Source organism: Chondrus crispus, genomic scaffold (assembly GCF_000350225.1).
Source record: "Chondrus crispus Stackhouse genomic scaffold, scaffold_423, whole genome shotgun sequence".
NCBI classification, from domain to species: Eukaryota; Rhodophyta; class Florideophyceae; order Gigartinales; family Gigartinaceae; genus Chondrus; species Chondrus crispus.
In genome coordinates, this window is record NW_005179327.1 from 17639 (window position 1) to 35999 (window position 18361).

The window sequence follows — 18361 nt, forward strand, 5'->3', positions numbered from 1 at the left end:
GGGGGTTCAGGGGGACCGAGCCGTGCCAGCGGAGGTTACCGGGGGGGCGGGGGAATGCGGATGGTGGTTGGGGCGGCGTGGCGGGGTGTGTGGCCAATGCGGGACGTCATCTTGAGGCAGTGGTTTATTAGGAGATGGTGCTCCCTTAACACACGTGTCATTCGTGGTTGAATCTATCCTTCACACCTCATCCAGCAAGTCGTCCCCGACTTCGATAGCAGCGTCAGTGTTTATTCTCACGTACCTCCGTCTCCGTTTCTTCGAAGGATGGGGATGATGGAGGACCCGCCCGGCAACCGTCTGGTCCAAATCCAGGTCATCCACCGTCACGGAGCGCGTTCGCCCGAAGCAGGCACTGCTTTCCCCTCCATCTGCGGCTCGGCCGCCTTCCGCACCTTCTTCCGGTTCCGCCCGCACATCCCGCAGCCGCCCCCACTACACCCGACCACCGCCACCTTGTTCACCCCGAACTCCTCCGCTTCGTGCTACCACGGGCAGCTCACGCCGCTCGGCGCGGCCCAGATGTTTGCCTTGGGCGCGCGCCTGCGTGCGCGCTATGCGCAGCTGCTGCCGCAGCAATTCGATCCGGAGCAAGTTGTGCTGCGGTCGACGGCGACGCGCCGCACGGTCGAGAGCGCGGTGGCGACTTTGTCGGGTCTCTTCCCGGCCGCGGAGGAGCATCCGACTGCCGTGCGGATAGAGGTGCGGCACCGTGAGGAGGAGACGATGCTGGGGATCCGTACAATGTGCAACAAGCTTTTTGATTTGCAGCAAGCGGCGCACGCGACGTTCACGTTTCCTAACGCCTTGGACGAACCGGCCGAAAGGTGGCTCAAGCCGAAGACGGGCGACTGGTTGGAGGGGAGTAGACGCGCGCTGGCCTTGAGGGATATTGCCATTGCTATGAGGGAGAACGGCTGCGAAGTGCAGCCATGGGAGCATGTAGCGGAGAACCCGGCTATGAATCTGATCGGAAAGCTTCATGGACCTGACTCGTGGGGTCTCGGGCTTGGACGGGTAGGTGTGCCTCTGCGTACTTAGCGGGTGCGCGGCGGCCTTGCTTCTGTTGAGCTGTATTAACCTGTGTTTGATGTTATCCATTTTTTTTTGTCTACCGTCTTTCTGTTCTCAGTTTGCGCAAGAACTACTCGACGAAGTGGAGCACCACGCCGACACTTCGTGGTGCTTGAAGATCTACTCTGCACACGACACGACGCTCTTCCCCGTGCTCGCGCTCTTCGAAAACAAGGCGCATCGCGGCGTCCCCGCGTTTGCGGCAGACCTCGTCATGGAAACCTGGGTGCCGCTAGAAGCGAGCCGCGAAACCGAGCCGCGTGTAAGGCTCGTGTACGAGGGAAAACCAGTCGCCGTGAGCGGGTGCGAGCAGTACGGAGACCTTTGCCCGCTCAGCAAGGTTCGCGAGGCTGTTGCGAGGCACATTCCCCACGACCGAGAGGGAGCTTGCGGCGGGACCATGGACCAGCGGAGACGGGAGATAGGGGAGGGGCAGAGGGCCGGGGAGGGCACCACATTGTGAGAATGTAGGAACAGCCTTGCAAAGTTTGATTGCAGATACGCGGCTCGGGCATTCAAGAGGGGCTAGTCCGGAGCCGAACGGCTTCCATTGGAGGAGGGTTGTGACGTTCCGCGGCTCCTTTGGCCGCTGAGATGGCACTGGAGAATGTTTTTTGGAAATCCTTTACAGCAAGTGCTCCTTGCACAGCTCTGCAATCTCCCTCGCCAAAGCGTGCATCGGCAAGCCCATGACGGTAAAGTAGCAGCCCTCGATACGACGCACAAGCGCTCCGCCCCTTCCCTGGATGCCATACGCGCCCGCCTTATCCATAGGTTCTCCCGTCTTAATGTAGGCGCCGATGACATCATCCGACAGGTGCGCAAACCAGACCGAAGTCTCCTCTGCAAAGGTCCTAGTTGTGTCGCCCTTGGCGATGAGCGACACGCCGGTGGCGACGGTGTGCTGCCTGCCGCTGAGCTGGGCGAGCATGCGGAAGGCCTCGCCCTCAGACTTGGGCTTTTCGAGCACCTTGCCGTCGAGCACGACGACCGTGTCACTGCCGATGACGAGGTCGTAGTCGGTCTGGCTCGCCGCGACGTCCGCAGCTTTCCCGTGCGCATTGGCCATGACGTAGTCGCGCGGGGATTTGAACGAGGACTTGTCGAGGTTTTCCTCGAATTGAGACGGCACCGGCGTGAAGGGGAGCCCCATGAGCGTGAGGATTTCGCGACGCCGCGGGGACTGGCTTGCTAGTACTATATTCTTCGTTTGAAGCTTGGGTAGGTGCTCCATGATCATGTTACAGGTGCGGGGAGGGCGGCGAGGCGGAGATGCGAGATGGGAGTGGGCAATTTGTGAGAGCGAGGCTGACTACGAGGACGGAGAAGTGGAGGTTTACTACAGTACTGTAGACATAACGTGATCCCTACTGTGCAGTACATGATGGATCAAACGTGTGCACCTGTTCTTAAAGGAGACCCAGAAGTTGTGTGGCGAATGCCAGTACCCTTCAAGGGTACAGTAGGAGGGGTTTGGGATGGATTGCCAAAATTGAATTACTTTTTTCCATTCTTCTGCCTCATCGAATGGCGAGCCGCGACATTGCCGTACGCCACCGCCGTCGCGAACCAGCAGCATCATAACCACCAGGGTCTATCCCCGCGCCCTCCGCCCTACTTACCCAACAAGAGTACTCCTCAGTCGCACCTGCCACTCCAGCTCGAAGGCAGAGAGCAACCGGCCTCTCCCGCAACCATGGGCGCTCTGAAAAAGCCAGAGTCAGGCAAGAACAAGTCATCGGAGGGTGACCTATTCCCGCGCGGCGCGGCCTTGGCTGCCACGCCGCGCATCCGCAAGCGCGATGGCCAAGTGCTCTTCGCGCCTGCCTCGAAGCGGGCCCGGCCGACCCGTCCCTCGCTCGACACTGGCGCCAACGCCTCCGACCCACTCGGCGACCTGGGCGTCACGCGCCACGGCGCCAACCTCTCGCCGTCGAGGCTGTCGCCGGGGATGACGTCGCTGGCCCTCGTCGTCCGCGCGGACAGGCTCGCTGTTGACGTCGTGCTGCCCGGCGGCATCGTCGCCACCGCCGCGCCGGATGAACTGCTCGTCCAGCCGGAGAGCGATGCGCGCGAGTTTGTGCGGAGGGAGCATAGCGACGACAGCGAGGAGGAGAGCGAGGTGGAGAGTGAGGCTGATAGTGAAATGAGCGGCGACCAGGACGGTGTCACCCCTCTGTGGATGACCGTACATGTCGGCCAGGTTGTCCGTGTTGCCCTGCTGTCCGTTGTCAGTAATGATCGTGGGCGGAAGGTTGTCAAAGTTTCCTTCAAGCCCGACCTTGTCAATGTCGGACTCAATCCTGTGCATGCTCTGCGGAAGGGGTTCCCGGTCTATGCAGCTGTGCGTTCTGTTGAAGACCACGGCTACGTGCTTTCTTTTGGTGCCCATATCTTCGCGACGGGTTTCCTGCCGTTTGACAAATGGCAACCGGCCGGCGAAGAAGGTAAAGGGGATGAAGATTCCAACCTCCGTGTTGGGCAGCCAGTCGAAGTAGTTGTTGAGCAGGATGTTGTCGTTCCCAAGAATAAGGAGGGGAAAAGTTTCGCTGGTGTCGCCCAGGTGTCGGCAAACAGAGAAGCGGTTCTTGCCGCAACTGTTAGTGTTACAGAGCAGCTCAACTACCATGAGCTCAGGGCAGGTATGCTTGTCCCGGCCAAGGTGATGATGGAAGGGCCTGGTGGTGTGGCATTGAGCGCGTTTGGAGTATTCAAGATTGCCGTCGACGCCTCCCACGTCCCTCGATCAACAGATGGGACCTGGGACGTCGAGGTAGGCAAGCAGATTCTTACGCGCCTTTTGTACGTGGATGCATCTCAGAAGCGAATTGGCGCTTCACTACTAGACAGCTATGTTATGAAGCTCTCACCTCCGCCTGTTCCTACCGATTGGAAGGTTGGTTCTGTAATGAAGAGGCTCAAAGTTGAGCAGGTGAAGCCTGGATATGGCTTGATCATGTCGTGGGCATCGCCAGAGGGGCAAGACGTGACTGACGGAGATAAAGATGCCACCATGGATTGCTCTGATGAGGACGTGGCCAAGCTCGATGAGGAGCTCAGAGAGGCTCAAGTCCCGTTATTTGCACATATCAGTCATGTTTTTGATTCGAAAGATGTGAAGCTTGAATCCAAATATCACAAAGACATGATTGTCACTGATGGGGCACGGGTCGTGTCTGTTTCTCAGTTTGATGGAGTGGTTAATGTCGATCTGCGACCGAGCGTCTTGGCGCGAAAGGCTTTGTCTCTAGACGAGATTGAGCCAGGTTCTTTGTACGACTGTAGAGTTATGAGCCACACGACTCTGGGTTCGCTGTCTGTTGCCGTTGATGGCGACACTCATCTGCAAGGCATTGTCCCATCAACACACGTTTCTGATGTTTCTATTTCCTCGAAGCGGTTGGGCCAGCACGAAAGCCTTCGGGTCGGCGCCAAGTTGAGATGCCGCGCACTGTACGTCAACTTGCGGAAAGGAAAAGTTATCCTTGCTGCCAAAAAGTCGCTTGTATCACCAAAGTACCCCCTATTGACCTCTATGGAACATGCAAGCAAAGCTCTTCGAGCAGCGCAGTCCAGCGCCAAGAATGAACACCGCACTGCTACTGCAGCAATTTTCAGTGGGTCTGTCTTGCGAGTATTGGAGAGTGGCAGTGTCGTGATCGCATTTTGTGGACAGCTGGCTGGGATAGTACCACATTCTGAACTATGTCTTGGGACGCCGATCGGTTCTACTTATTCTCAGTCTGATGTGGAAAAGCTCTACCCTGTCGGACAAACAGTGCACGTGAGACTAACAAGAGTCATGGTAAAACTTCGCCGAATTTTGGCGTCGATGGACCTGCAGCAAAACGAGCCAAGTCGAAGGCCAGTTCCGCTGCAACTTGGACAATTCGTTAACGGGAGTGTTACCAAGATTGATGATATCGCTAATCATGTGGTAGTGTCAGTAACGGTGAAGCCACACCACGACGGAGATTCTGAGATGAAAGTGAATGCCTCCGAGATGCAACGGGATGCTGAAGAGCTAGAAGTTGATTGTCATCTTCCATTTGGTCATATCGGGGATACCCATGGAATGACGGAGCGAATAGTTTCTGAATTGTCGAAGGGATTTTCCAAAGCATCTGAAACCACGCCTGCTGCGCAGTTGTGGTTGAAAGACCTAATGGTCATATCCATTCGTGATGCGACCCCTGTACTTACAATGAAGCAAAGTCTGAAAGACGCGGCAGCATCAAAGAGGCTCCCGAAAAGCTTTGAGGATGTTGACGAGCTCATGAAGAAGATGGATTCCCAGAAGCAAGGACCTGTCGTTCTTAGCGGATATGTCAAGGCTCTGCTACCCTCTGGAGTTATCGTTGGTTTTCTTGGGGATGCTGTCGGATTTGCGCGCAAGTCTCGTATTGCAGATCATTTCGTGAGCGACCCTGCTCGCGTCTTGAAAATCCATCAGTCCGTCAGTGCAGCCGTGGACACAATTGACAAGGATAGTCAACGTTTTCAGTTGTCTCTTCGTCTTTCGGACGTAGGCAGCCATAGCCTTGCAAGGCAAACGCTTTCATTGTTTCAATCTTTAGAGAAGTGGAGAGACTTCTTGCGGAAACCCAGTATAGAGAACAAAGTTGCAATTGGCTCCATTATTGATGCGGAAGTTGCAGCAAGGCATACCTACGGTTTGACTTTCAAACTTAAGTGTGGGGACTCAGACATTCTTGGGGTATCTCTTGACGTGAACGAAACAAACATGGAATTTCCGAGTGGAGAGGACCTGGCGATGACAGAAAACCTGGAGTTGTCTTCCAAGAACAACAAAAAAAAGAAATCGAAGAAACCAGTGAAGGATGAGCATGCCTCAAAGCAAGAACAAGTCCGAGTACTAGACGTAGATCCCTTTTCGGAAGTCGTCGATGTCTCCCGAGATGCAAAAATCATTGCGGGAGGTTCTAAAAAGTCCATTCTCAACATTGGAAGCTCTTTTTCGGCGACAGTTCTACTTGTCAAGAGCAGTTACATTATTCTAGCTGTCGCCAGGTCGATGAGAAGGACGGCAATAGCATTTGCCGTGGGTCCCACCGTGTCAGATAACCTTGAGATTCGTCCGGGCACTCACGTACAATGCACGGTTTTGGATAAGAGTCTTGCCCACACCAGGCGAAATCTGGTTGTCATTGACTGGAAAGGATTCAGAGAAAATTCCGCAAAGTCTACACAGCATGTCAAGATTGACAGGAAAACTGACTACTCAACCACTGTGTCGCTGCTACGCGATTCCGGCGGCCAAGACGAAAGGCTGGTTGTTGGGAAGAAGTTGGCAGGCAAAGTGACAAAGGCGTTCCCACTTCACGTTTACGTTGGCATTGCACAAGGAATAGTTGGGCAAATTCACGTGACCAATGTTGATTTTCTTTCCGATTCAGAAAGAGCCGGACTAGCGTTGGGTCCCCCGCCCGCGGAGATAGCTTCCCGATTTCAGTTACCAGAAGTGGGTTCAAAAGTGGGCCCTTTGTACGTGGCGGGTGTCAAACGGGCATCTGAAGATCTAAATGCTAATCCAATAATAGTAGATTTATCACTCGCCGAGAAGAGACAGTATCTTGGGGATGTCTCGGAGGGGCAGAAATTCCTTGGGTTCATCACGAGTATTTCCTCCCGAGTGAGAAAAGCAAACGGAACTCAGGCAAAGGAAAACAAATATTCGTACACTCAAGTCGCGATTGGTCCATCGACGTTTGTGAGTTGTATTCGTTCTAACGTCGTAGTCGAAGGTGACAGCAGCGATTTGGTGGACGGGTCTCCAGTCGTTGTGCAGATCACAGATGTGGGAAAGGGAGACACGCCAAAGTTATGGGGAACGATTTCTGAGAGCGGCAAGAAATCTGACGGCTTTTTCGCGGGGGTTGTGCTAGAAGTGAATCCCATCCGTGGCCTCAAAGTGCACATTCCATGGCATGAACGGGGTCCTGACTCTAAAATGAAATCATGGGGTATTGTAGCTCTTTGTGATATTGCAGAAGACTTCGACGAAGTTTCCTCAGCAATATCTAATTTCAAAGAAGGGGATTTGGTGCGGGTCCGGAAGCCTCCTGCTCCTAAAGGACCATCACAGAAAGAAACTGTGATCTGGCTTTCTATGCGGAAGCTGACTGACTCTGGTCGCGATCAGGTTTTGAGGGAGGAAAAAGTATCTTCGTTAAAGACTGGTGCGAAGTTGCGCGGTTTCGTGAAGGCAACGACCGAGAAAGGTTGCTTTGTGACTATCGGTCGCGGTGTTTCTGCGCATATCAAATTAGGAGATCTTTCTGATGATTTTGTGAACGAGCCCAAAAAAGAATTTCCAGTGGGCAAGGTTGTAGAGGGGACCGTGCAAGGGCACAAAAAAGGAGAGTCCTCGTCCCTTATTTCTCTTACATTGCGAAAGAGACCCCGCAAGTTGCTGAAGGAGGGTCCAAAGTTCGGAAGCCTGGAGGAAGGAAGCAAGGTTTTTGGGACTGTGAAGCGCGTTGAAGCGTTTGGGGCGTTGATTGAAATCTCACAAGATGTAACCGCGTTATTGCACAAGAGTGAAGCTGATCAGGACAGGTTTATCGAAAATCCTATGGAGGAGTGGTCGGTTGGCCAGAAGCTTACAGCTATTGTCATCAAGGTGAGCGAAAAGGGAGTACAGCTGGGAACAAAGCGATGCTATTTTGAAGCTGCCGGAATATCTGATTCTCAAACAGAAGAGTTCTTGAAGGCTAATGAGTCATCCCGAGCACCTGTAGCCATCTCCCATGAAGGGATGGATTTGAATGTCACGGATGGCGGGGAGATCATTGACGCGGGGGATGATGAGATTGACAGCGTCGTGTCCAACGAGAACAACACTGATGAAGAAGAAGCGAATGCCATCGATGTAGCAAGACAAGAAGCAACCACACCGGGTGAAGGGGGCAGCACGGCTGACATCCATGTGGTGAACGAGATGGGTAAGACACCCAGTGATGAAGGCGAAGAAGTACCCCCCTTGTATACTGGTACAGGATTTGACTTCAGCGACTCTGCAAGAGGCCATGTATCGAGTCGTGAGGATGAGCCCGATGATGATCTCAAAGACAAGCAAGCTGATAATAGAACTGCCAAACCAGAGCCCGAAAAGAAAACTTCTCGGGACAAGCGTGAGAAGAAGCGACTCAAGGAGGCATCTGAAAAGGCAATCCGGTTACGGGAAGAAGCGCTTGCAAAGAATCCGGACTCTCCACAGACAGCAGCTGATTTTGAACGACTTCTTGTGGGGGAACCAAACTGCTCCGTTCTGTGGATTCGCTACATGGCATTTTCTCTCGCGTTACATCAAGTGGACAAGGCCAGATCAATAGCGGAGCGGGCACTCGACACAATCAGCTTAAACGAGGAGTCACACCGCTCAAACCTCTGGATGGCATACCTCAACCTCGAAGCGCAGTATGGAGCTTCTAATTCTGTTAGTGAGGCAGCTGGTGATAATCTAGGCCTTCAGAAAGATGCAGCTGTGTTCCGTGTGTTTGACAGAGCTTGTGAAAGAGTCACAGATGTCGAGACGCTTCACCTCCAAGCAGCGGGGGCACTTCGCGGAACCAGTACACGCATTGCTGATGAGATGCTTCAACGAGCCACCAGAAAATTCAGACGTTCGAGCGCCGTTTGGGTTGCTCTTGGGGAGGTTCAGTTTAAGTCTGGAGATAAGAAGTCAGCTCGTCGTACATTAGAAAAAGCACTCGCACGCATTGAAGAGACTGATCACGTACGGGTAATTTCGAAATTTGCCCAGTTTGAATACAAGTACGGAACCTCCGAACGAGGGCGTACAGTGTTCGAGTCTTTAGTCGCCAACTTCCCAAAACGACTGGATCTATGGAATGTCTACCTGGACATGGAGACGATCGAATGCCAACAGGCTGAAGGAGAAGCAAAGCAGCAAGCCGTAGAGTCGACGAGAAACTTGTTTGAGAAGTGCACTGCGTTGGGCTGGAGTTCAAAGAAGATGAAATCTGTGTTCCAAAAATGGTTGGCGTTCGAAAAGCGGTTGGGCACCAAGCAAGATCGCACTGAAGTTAAGAACAAGGCACGCAAATACGTTGAGCGCAGTGTAGCCGCGAAAGCATAAAAGTATCTGCTACTGCTTGAAGTCATTGGGAATTCACACAAAAAGACTTGCTTTCTATTCATCCCCTATCGATGAGCATGTCTCGCACTGGCCCGCAGTAGCTAGATTAAAAGGGAGGAAATGATAGAGAAAATCTGGCAATTGCAATTGTGTATGTACAAGTAGACGAGCGATGTAAGTTAATAAATAGAGCGGCAGGCTAGTATCGAAAGCCGTGCTCTGCCTCACGGAGTTTTGCTTGTGCGTATGTTCTCTCCGGAATGATGGGAAAGGGCGAATGAGTACAAAAAGGGAAGGTTAGTATTCCGACGAAGAATCCTGCGGTGATGTGAGCCAAAAGACGACGTTCTGGCATGAAGTTGACATCATCTGATAGTACGGATTCCACAGAGTACATGCAGTCGGAAGCGCATGAACCTGCTTCTTCTCTAGCACAAGCCTCTCACTTTCTAGATTCCATGCAAACAACGACCCATCATCCGATCCTGTCGCTACGTACGCGGAATCCGGGCTAAACGATGCCTCCAAAGGAATACCGCTAACATTGCGATGTCCCGAAAACCTACGGTAGCTCTTCCCTTTATATGCGTCAAACACGTCGACATTGGCATTTGCGTCGGCATTAACGAGCAAAAAGTACTCTCCATCCGACGAATATTTCAAGCACGATGGCACAGAATTGGACGGGTTATCAAGCTGGAACTCCAAAAACGGCCCTTCCTCATACTGACGTGCGTCGTACAACTTGACCAACGTCTTCCAGTTGGGAGCATTATACGCAATGCTAAAAATAAGCCCCTTCGGATCGTAGGCCACGACTGGACAGCCGCTGGCCTTGACTTTACCACGGGCGACGTCTTGGCGGACGTCCCACACCCTGATCCAGGCATCTTGACTGGCCGAGATGAAGCCAGGGCCCGCGGGGCTAGCCGAGACGCTAGTGACTGTGGCTTCGTGTCCCGTGAAATAGCGGACATACCTCTCCGACTCGATGTCCAGCAGTCTGAGCTTATCGTCTCTGCTGGTCGACGCTGCGACAACTGCGGGTGTGGATGCGCCATGCACAAAACGGAGGACGCCGGCACCGTACTTGTGGACAGGGATGGTGGCTTTATGCTTCCCCTGGAGGGCTGCGTAGACGGCGACGACGCCGTCGGGGGAGGAGGAGGCCAGAAGAGAGCCATCAGAGGAGAAGTCAAGGCAAGCGACAGGCTTGCTGTGCGAGCGATGCACGGCGGCGAGGTCGAAGGAGGAGACAAGGGTGTCCGTGAGCGGGGAGCGCGGGACCAGGTCGGAGTCCGGGGGGGTGCGGTGCGTGTGAGTTGAGGGGGTCGAAGGGGTCGAGGGGGGGCGGGGAAGGTCGTCCATTGTGGAAGGCGGGGGCCGCGGATGGGGGAATTGGAGAACGGGGAGGGAGGCGGAGAAGAAAGGTAGTCTGCACGTAGTTGAGGGGCTTGGGAGAGGAGTGGATTACCAAAACATGACTATTGCGTCGACCACCTCATCGAAGGACGCCTTAGTGCTGATGCATCTCTGGCAAACGTGACCAATATCGGGTATTGAACCAATCAATTCAGGATTAGTAAAAGCGCCTTCACAGAGCTAATTTCACGATTCAGGAGTATTCTCGAATCACGCACCAGGAATCTTTGCCGCCAAAACAGAAGCTTGGTTAGCATCAAACAGCAGTCACGTTCTCTCATTGCTTCGAGGATGACATCAGGTGCACAAGCGAGCGATGCAAATCTTTAGCAAAGATAGAAGGGTGATGCCAACATCTTTCACACCGTGTTCGTCACCGAATAGGCCCCAACATTAAAACTACCAACGCCAAATAACCAATGCAACTTGCTCGTGCACTTCAGCGTGCTGCTATTGAAGATACTCTACCGCTCATTGTTGTTGCTATTTCTTTTTGCGGATCGATTGTCTCATTCGGCAAAGGAGGGACGGACAAATACATCTGTATACTGTGTCCAGCCATGGATTGAAAAGAGTTGCAATAAAACTGCCCATCGGTTTGTTGCAATCTGAACAGCTACCCTGATAGCCTCCTACCAGCCTCTCATGTCGCGCCCGCACAACAGTACCTAAACCAGTCTCCTTCGCAGAATTTCTGGGACAAGCATGCTGGAGTTCCCAAGCTGTGGCTTTTCTGCACGTTATCTAAAACAACTATCTCTCAAAGCTTCAGTGAGACGTGACCCTCCAAAATCTGACTTCGGCGAGGTACTTGCAAAGAACGTTGGCTGTGGTCTGAAGCCATGAACATATTGCGTCATAGTTCGTCCTTTGCGCTCTCTTCTTGTGCAGGTTCCGGCTCTAAGCGAAGCTTTTGTTTTATCAGGGAAGCGGCATTGGCGCCGGAAACAGCACTCATTTCCATCGCAGAGCCAGCTGATTCCACCGGAGAAGTGTAAATAACATCTCCACCTGGCAGATTGTGCGAAAACATGGGAAAACGTTCTGGGACGTTAAACTTCGGGTACGCCAACCATGGGAATTGCGCCAACTTTTTTGACCCTCGTTGAAATATCCTGGCCAGAGAGGGCGCCGTGAGTTTTGTCTTGCTAAAAACCTTGAAAATAGGCGGTTCTTTCCCGTCGACGTCATGCCAAACTATGCCGACTGACGTGAACGGTTCGGAAACACCCTCGGTGGTCAGGATCGCATCCGGAGGGTCTGAGCCAAACGTCTTTGAGTTTAGGTACCCGCGTACAAACGTGGCATGCGTTCTCTGAAATTCCCTATCGACGGACAAGGACTTTGCCAGCGCTTCAGGAAACTTGACGTCAGCGGTCTCGTAAGGGGCTGCTAATACCACAATGTCACACAACCAACTGTCCCTCTCTGATTCTAACTTGAGCCTGTTTTTCCCGTCCACCTTCGTCGACGTGACCGTTTCAATCTTTGTGTTGAGAAGAACTTCAGCTTTAGACCGCTTTAACAACTGCTCCACGATCTGCACATTCCCACCGTCGACGGCCCAAAGATCAGCTCCGGAACCAGCCAAACCCACAGCGCCTGAAAAGCCGTTCATCTCTGCCGGATCCTGGCCATAATTGACTCTAGTGATCGCGGCTATTAATTCTGACCCCAGACGAGCGCTAAAGAGCTGCTCCACGACTTCTGAAAACGCCATCTGGCTTCGGTTATACAGGCCGTGGCAAGGCTCAAAAAGCTGTTGCATAGTCTCGCACGGGGGCCACTCTGCACCCGGTCCCCCAAGTGGGTAAATTTTTGCATAGTCTGAGAGCAGGGTGCTCACGAAGCGGCGCATGCGAAAAAGGGCGCGTCCGTAGCGCTGGACAAAGCTGATAGAGTCTCGCATCTTTGAATTGGCAGACGTGCGCAGTACCAAGGAGCTTCCGTCCCATAGACCGAGCGTGCCACGTCGCGGGGGCGCGGCTTGCAGGTCGAGAAATTGGACAAAGTAGCGCATGAGCTGGTTGCTTCCGGCGATGATGGAGGCGCCGGACTCGATCTTCACTGTGCGATCGGCGGTTATGGGGAAATGGACCGTGCCAATGCGGCCGCCTACTTGGGCAGACCGTTCGAAGACTAGTATCCGCGGAGATGGTTGCAAGGGCGTTTTGGTGAGGAAGTGGGATAATGATGCTGAGGCGATTCCGGCGCCTATGACACAGACGGTTGAGCTCGAAGCATCTGAAGCAAAGGCTGTGGATGTACAGAATACTAATATCGCCGCGGGAAGAAAGCGGCGAAACGGAGACATGGCAGCCATGGGCTGCTCCACAGAGATTGGGGGTTGACTAAGTGAGTATCTCTGTTGTCGGCGGAATGTCAATATTCAAGGGTACAACTGACGATCTAACACATTTGGTCTGGAGTTGGAAGCAAGTAACACAGAGGACAAAGTGCGTCTGTCTCTACTAGACGTGAAGATGCACAAGCTTCACGATGCGGCCAGTGCTTGAACGATTCAGATTCAGAAGAGAGGACGCGATAGGGACAGCAGACTTCTCATACCGTATGTGCAGAAGATCTCGCGCGTAGATACGATATGATGCGAAAACGAGTGATGCGGACCACTCACCAAAATCTATGATTCCACAACACTGGAAGACATCCACGTGTACACATGAAATGGCAACCTTCTTCTGCCGGAGACAGGCCGTGAGGCCCCGCTGTCATGTCATCAACAGCCGTTGTCCCATTTTGTCTCCCGTCACCTTGAGAGCCTCCGTTCCTCCCCGGTCTGCCCAAGTCATACCAACACCCCCGTCGCCCTCGTCGTGAATGCTACGAAGGTCGCGTTCGTCCAGCGGAATGGGGCTATTGGATGGTCTTCAAACCCTGCAAGGCGCCCCGCCGTCGCGAGATGCCGGCACTAGCGATCCGCCGCTCAACGATGCCATGGCCCACCTGTCCACCGGCGCCAAGTCGTTCTTCGGTGACTTCGGCTCCTCAATCGGTGATGGCGTCGACAATCTCGGCGACGGTGTCAAGTCCTCTGTCAACTCGCTGCGGCGCATGATGGGCGACGAATCCGTCGACGTTGACGTTGAGATGCAGACCACGCAGCAGATATCTTTTTCGGAGGAAATGGGCGCTATGTTCAACCTTTCTTGGTTTCAAAGAATTGCCCTTTTCGCCATGGTCTTCGGCACGGGCGTCCTCATGATGTGTATATCCTTTTCCTTCCTCCCTGTCATTGTCGTCGTCCCGCACAAGTTTGCCGCCTCGTTCACACTGGGCAATTTGCTCGCCATCTTCTCCACGTGGATTCTCGTCGGACCAAGAGCCCAGCTCCAGGCAATGTTTCATCCCGCTCGCGCCGTCGCTGCGGGTATTTATCTTGCGTCACTGTTCATTGCCCTGTTTGCTGCATTCTTTGGCGGCAAGTTGCGCTATATTATCGTCCTCGTCGCCGTCGTAGCCGAGATATGTTCTTGTAAGTTGACCTGATATCACTCGGATACAGTCCGCCATTGTATTCCACCAAAATGCGCACTTGCTAACATTCGAACATTTTCCTGTTTTTGCCACCTTGTTCTTCTACAGTGGTGTGGTATGCGCTGAGCTACATCCCATATGGTAGGCATATGATGTCTCGCCTCTTTGGACTATTTGGCGGCTCCTAAATATTCCAAGCGTCAGAGGTCATCGCGGCCGTCAGTGTCCGCATTGGGCGTGACCTCTTTGTCGAACGGGGCTCTCGCACCAGGACGAACCCGGAGAGATCGAAAGTTGGATAAGGTCTCAGTGTAGACGCAGCTCATGAATAGCCGCGAACGTCGATAATCCACCTCACCCTCTTCAAGCTGCGATCGCAAAGACATCATCCCGCCGCATGAAATATCGGATCCCACATCCGCAACAGCAAGGAAGCATTCCCGCAAGAGTTGACGAGTTTGAATAGGCACAGAACCACGAGTTTCGTATGTTAGTTCTGATGCATCGGCACCATTTACACAACTCAGACCACGGCGGAGTTCAAGTGAGACGAAAGCCACATGCGACTTGTGAGAGCATATCTGCGCTGTGAGGTGTCATGCATAGCGGACCCATGGAGATAGCCTTTCCTGTAAACCCTATTATCTTTGCACGACGTACCGGTTCGGAGTCGTAGACTTCCTCGTAGCAAGCCGGCGACAGGCATTTGTTTACGCAGTTCTCTTCATCGAGCCCTGGACCAGGGATGTGGTTACCACCACAAGCAGAGCGAGCGCCGCCATTGTTGCACCCTGATCGACGAAGTTGGACGTTGCGTCGGATCTGATGTTTGTCGCGCTGTGGTAGGCGCCCTGCTGCAGTTGTTTCGCATACCAGCAGAATGATCGTACATGCCAAGAAAAACGATGGCAATAGCAACATGGCTGAACGGCTGAACTCTCTCGCTCACCCTCACGACATTTCGCTATCGTGAGACTTGGCGAGGAGCAACGGCAAGTAGCACGCTCCTCGTTGTGATTTACGAGGTGTTCAGTTTTCGACGATCGTTTTTTATGGAGTGCCGCGATGCTCAATATAAAGGTTCAGCCCACAGAAGCACGCAGAAGGGATTTTTTTCTCAAATTAATTTCCCGTTTCGTCGACCCGCTAGCCCTTCCACAACGTTGACGAGATGCAGAATATCGTTATGGTTTTAACATTACGAGTTTACTCTGTAACATTAACACACGGCCCTGTTCCGCACATTTTACAAGCCCGCTGTAGTGTCTACTACACTATTCACTGAGAGAGCTGCGTCAGCACATTTTGAACGATCTTAGAAAAGACCAGTAACAAATTCAACTCTGCATCTGTGTATCTTCGCCCCCACATTCCGTCCGAAATCCTGCGTTCGCCCTCTGACGAAGTGCAGGTTTGCCTGAACGCTGTTTGAAACACAACTGTGGTTGCGTTCCGTTTGACGGATACCAAAACTTTATTCATGCCTTCGGCTTCTATCCCAATACTGTCGTATGATACGCGAGATTGATTTTTTTCTTGTTTACAGGGGGGTCGGGATATAGTGCCATCTTTGTTAGTGCCAGCTCCGATATAGTGCTACCCTTCCGCAGGTGGTACGAATTTTGAGCCAAAAACGAAGGGTCTCCAGAGAGGCCAGTTGGATGGACGTACTGCCCGAGAGCCACTGCCGCTGCAGAAAGATATTATGCATTTGCCAACTCGAATAGAGACTATGGCGGAAAAAGGCAGGGTCGATGATGCAATTGGACATCTGCAAAAGCGTAGGCTGGCATTTATGGCTGCGAAAAAGGAGGAAGTCAATGCAACGGCAGCTATTAATAACAGAAATGCTTGATTAGACTTGAGTCTGTAGTGAAGATGCAAAGTGTGAGTGATGGCGTCCTGGAGAGGTCTTTCTGAGCAGTGATGCAAGGAAGTGGCTGCAAAAAAGCCGTAAATCTCATTATCTTACAGTGCCTGGTTCGATATAGTGCCGTTTTCGGCCCACTGACACAGGGTAGCACTATATCGCGACATCGCGACCCCCCCCCCCCCCCCCTGTACTAAAAATCTGAACTGTGCCTGCCGTGCTCCTTCCACATAAAAAAAAAAAAAACGATCGAGATTCCCATCGCTGCAAAATGGGCACGACGATATTGTGCTGTAGATGGCGCCGGGACTGTCAGGAAGCCCCTCTCGAAATCCCCTCGCTCTATATGCGTCACCCACAACCTCACCGCCATACTCCACTCCCCGCTCCCGCAACCGCGACCTCGATGACTTCGCGATGGCAACCGTAGACCGCGCCTTCACCCAAGTCCGCACGCTCTTCGGCAGGCTGCGATTCTTCCGCCACGGCTGGGGCGACTGCGCCTCCGTGCACCGCACGTGGCTCTCCTCCATCCGCACGGGAAGCACGCCCACGCCCTCGCCTGCCGAAATCTCCTGGACGCCGCTCCCGCTCAACCTGTCCCTAGGCACCTTCCGCTCGCCCAGCGCCCCCTTCCTCCCCGCGGCGAGCGCCACGGCGCGCATCCTCTACGTCCCCGCCTTGCCGAGGGCGCCGCCCGCGCCGGTGGTGCTGCATCTGCCCGCGACGGGCGACCACGGCTTCCTGCGCCGCCTCTTCTTCTACGCCCTGTGGCTGCGCGTGCGCGGCGTGGCCAGCGTCATTCTCGAGGGGCCGTTCTACGGGCGCCGCCGCCCGCCGACGCAGCGCGGCGCGCTGCTGGACTACGTGCAGCACCTCCCCGACCTGGGCCGCGCCACCATCGAGGAGAGCCTCGCGCTCCTGGCGTACTTGCGAGAGCAAGGGTTTGAGAGGCAGGCGATTGCCGGCGTGTCGCAGGGCGGCTTGCATGCCGCCATGGTCGCTAGCTTGTGCGAGGGCAGCGTGCCCGCCGTGATGGCGTTCGCACCACACTCGGCCGCACCCGTCTTCACGAAAGGCGTCCTCGCCGATGTCGTCGATTGGGACGCTTTAGGAGAGGACTGGGGCGATGGGGCTAGGGACAGGTTGGGGCAGGTGCTGGATGTGACACACATTCGAAATTTTCCCATCAGAGAGGACCCCGGCAGGCATGTCCTCCTGTTCGCGCAGGACGATCGGTAAGTTGATTCGGATTCGTTTCCGTCCTTTGTGCAAAGCGGAAAGGCGGCATATATACCACCGCGTTGGGGACGTTTTAATTCCTTGCGTCTTCCGAGTGTTAGCTGAGGGCGCGGCCAGGTCGCCCTCACACTTTCGAAAGCCCTTTGCGAGACGCAAATCGCCAGTTAAGAACAGCGCTGAGCTATGTACAATCGTCCTACCTGCGAAACGATGCTTGCTCCCGCGCGATGTAGCAAAGGCAACCCTGACGCAAACGATGCAGAGGCGTTGACGCGCCCCCGCACTTGCTTTCTTGCTTGACGACGCTTCTTTCTGACCAGCAGATGCATTTGTTTTGAACGTGACTGATGCACTTGTCGGTAATGACCCCCATATGTGAACGCTACTCGCGCTTGGACGCGCATAACTTGCAATTCTGCTGGCCAAACACGAATCCTCGTGCTGCCTCCTGCCTCTCATCTTTGTTTTACCGCGGTTCCCCTACTACCATCCATGTGTTTGTGCACTCCCCCCCCCCCCCCTTCCCCCTCCTCCTTTCTCTCCAAACGTCTCTATTTTTCTGCCTGCCGGACGGACCTCCACCACTGCGCCGACTCACCTGCGAATCCGAATGTTGCTGGACAAAATTTGTACACATGGACCTGACATGAATGGCTTCCGGAACAAACAGGTACGTATCGCGCGACTGCGTGGATGGATGGCAGGCGGCGCGCCCAAACGTCGAAGTAAAGTGGGTGCGCGGCGGGCACGTCACAGCGTCAGCACTACGCATGCAAGCGGTGCGCGAGACAGTGCTCGACGTGTTAAGCTAGAGCGGCGGGGTCGACTATATACATAAAGCAAATGAAAACAAACAGAAGAAGGGCGGCAGCCCGCGGTGGCTATTCCATCTCCAAGTCGCCCCTCCCCCTTCTCAACGCGTCCATGCTCAGCGTGCGCCTGCCCTTCTGATGGGTGGAATCCGTGCCCGCCTCACTCACGCTCGACAAGCTGGCGGGCGGGCTCCGTCCCCCCCTCCCCACGAACGCCGTGAGCAGGCGCATGGCCTCATTCTTCTCGGCTAGCACGGTCGCGTAGTCATGGTCCAGGCGGGCAATGGTGTGCTTGAGCGCGGCCTCCTTCGCCTGGAAGTGATG

The 18361-nt window shown here is 54.0% G+C and overlaps 9 protein-coding genes; 5 read left to right on the top strand and 4 right to left on the bottom strand.

Annotated features, from left to right (window-relative positions):
• Positions 1 to 111: 111 nt before the first annotated feature.
• CHC_T00001245001 (hypothetical protein) lies at positions 112 to 320 on the bottom strand. XM_005718761.1 is given in 2 exon segments: positions 112 to 236; positions 237 to 320. 1 exon segment carries the CDS (start codon positions 318 to 320, stop codon positions 237 to 239), a length of 84 nt encoding a protein of 27 aa, XP_005718818.1. The 3' UTR covers positions 112 to 236.
• A 424-nt stretch (positions 321 to 744) lies between these two features.
• Positions 745 to 1667, top strand: CHC_T00001246001 (hypothetical protein). Its single transcript, XM_005718762.1, has 3 exons — positions 745 to 1017; positions 1133 to 1533; positions 1634 to 1667. The coding sequence occupies exons 1-3, from the start codon at positions 745 to 747 to the stop codon at positions 1665 to 1667; spliced, it is 708 nt and encodes a 235-aa protein (XP_005718819.1).
• Positions 1668 to 1699: 32 nt separating this feature from the next.
• Positions 1700 to 2314, bottom strand: CHC_T00008872001 (Maf protein). Its single transcript, XM_005718763.1, has one exon. The coding sequence runs from the start codon at positions 2312 to 2314 to the stop codon at positions 1700 to 1702; it is 615 nt and encodes a 204-aa protein (XP_005718820.1).
• Positions 2315 to 3256: 942 nt separating this feature from the next.
• On the top strand, positions 3257 to 9423 carry CHC_T00001247001 (hypothetical protein). XM_005718764.1 is given in 2 exon segments: positions 3257 to 9196; positions 9197 to 9423. The coding sequence occupies 1 exon segment, from the start codon at positions 3257 to 3259 to the stop codon at positions 9194 to 9196; it is 5940 nt and encodes a 1979-aa protein (XP_005718821.1). The 3' UTR covers positions 9197 to 9423.
• A 70-nt stretch (positions 9424 to 9493) lies between these two features.
• On the bottom strand, positions 9494 to 10564 carry CHC_T00008549001 (WD repeat-containing protein). Its single transcript, XM_005718765.1, has one exon. The coding sequence runs from the start codon at positions 10562 to 10564 to the stop codon at positions 9494 to 9496; it is 1071 nt and encodes a 356-aa protein (XP_005718822.1).
• Positions 10565 to 11474: 910 nt separating this feature from the next.
• CHC_T00001248001 (hypothetical protein) lies at positions 11475 to 12941 on the bottom strand. The gene has a single exon (XM_005718766.1). The coding sequence runs from the start codon at positions 12939 to 12941 to the stop codon at positions 11475 to 11477; it is 1467 nt and encodes a 488-aa protein (XP_005718823.1).
• Positions 12942 to 13213: 272 nt separating this feature from the next.
• On the top strand, positions 13214 to 14796 carry CHC_T00001249001 (hypothetical protein). XM_005718767.1 is given in 4 exon segments: positions 13214 to 13486; positions 13487 to 14111; positions 14222 to 14301; positions 14302 to 14796. The coding sequence occupies 2 exon segments, from the start codon at positions 13487 to 13489 to the stop codon at positions 14299 to 14301; spliced, it is 705 nt and encodes a 234-aa protein (XP_005718824.1). The 5' UTR covers positions 13214 to 13486; the 3' UTR covers positions 14302 to 14796.
• Positions 14797 to 16400: 1604 nt separating this feature from the next.
• CHC_T00001250001 (hypothetical protein) lies at positions 16401 to 17225 on the top strand. Its single transcript, XM_005718768.1, has one exon. It carries the CDS (start codon positions 16401 to 16403, stop codon positions 17223 to 17225), a length of 825 nt encoding a protein of 274 aa, XP_005718825.1.
• A 362-nt stretch (positions 17226 to 17587) lies between these two features.
• On the top strand, positions 17588 to 17875 carry CHC_T00001251001 (hypothetical protein). The gene has a single exon (XM_005718769.1). The coding sequence runs from the start codon at positions 17588 to 17590 to the stop codon at positions 17873 to 17875; it is 288 nt and encodes a 95-aa protein (XP_005718826.1).
• The last annotated feature ends 486 nt before the right edge of the window (positions 17876 to 18361 follow it).

Coding starts and splice junctions, on each gene's coding strand:
- CHC_T00001245001 (XM_005718761.1), bottom strand. CDS start 320: ATGACCTGGATTTGGACCAGACGGTTGCCGGGCGGGTCCTCCATCATC.
- CHC_T00001246001 (XM_005718762.1), top strand. CDS start 745: ATGTGCAACAAGCTTTTTGATTTGCAGCAAGCGGCGCACGCGACGTTC. Junction 1,018..1,132: donor GGGGTCTCGGGCTTGGACGG/GTAGGTGTGCCT, acceptor TTCTGTTCTCAG/TTTGCGCAAGAACTACTCGA. Junction 1,534..1,633: donor GCCGGGGAGGGCACCACATT/GTGAGAATGTAG, acceptor CCATTGGAGGAG/GGTTGTGACGTTCCGCGGCT.
- CHC_T00008872001 (XM_005718763.1), bottom strand. CDS start 2,314: ATGATCATGGAGCACCTACCCAAGCTTCAAACGAAGAATATAGTACTA.
- CHC_T00001247001 (XM_005718764.1), top strand. CDS start 3,257: ATGACCGTACATGTCGGCCAGGTTGTCCGTGTTGCCCTGCTGTCCGTT.
- CHC_T00008549001 (XM_005718765.1), bottom strand. CDS start 10,564: ATGGACGACCTTCCCCGCCCCCCCTCGACCCCTTCGACCCCCTCAACT.
- CHC_T00001248001 (XM_005718766.1), bottom strand. CDS start 12,941: ATGGCTGCCATGTCTCCGTTTCGCCGCTTTCTTCCCGCGGCGATATTA.
- CHC_T00001249001 (XM_005718767.1), top strand. CDS start 13,487: ATGGGGCTATTGGATGGTCTTCAAACCCTGCAAGGCGCCCCGCCGTCG. Junction 14,112..14,221: donor CGTAGCCGAGATATGTTCTT/GTAAGTTGACCT, acceptor GTTCTTCTACAG/TGGTGTGGTATGCGCTGAGC.
- CHC_T00001250001 (XM_005718768.1), top strand. CDS start 16,401: ATGGCAACCGTAGACCGCGCCTTCACCCAAGTCCGCACGCTCTTCGGC.
- CHC_T00001251001 (XM_005718769.1), top strand. CDS start 17,588: ATGACCCCCATATGTGAACGCTACTCGCGCTTGGACGCGCATAACTTG.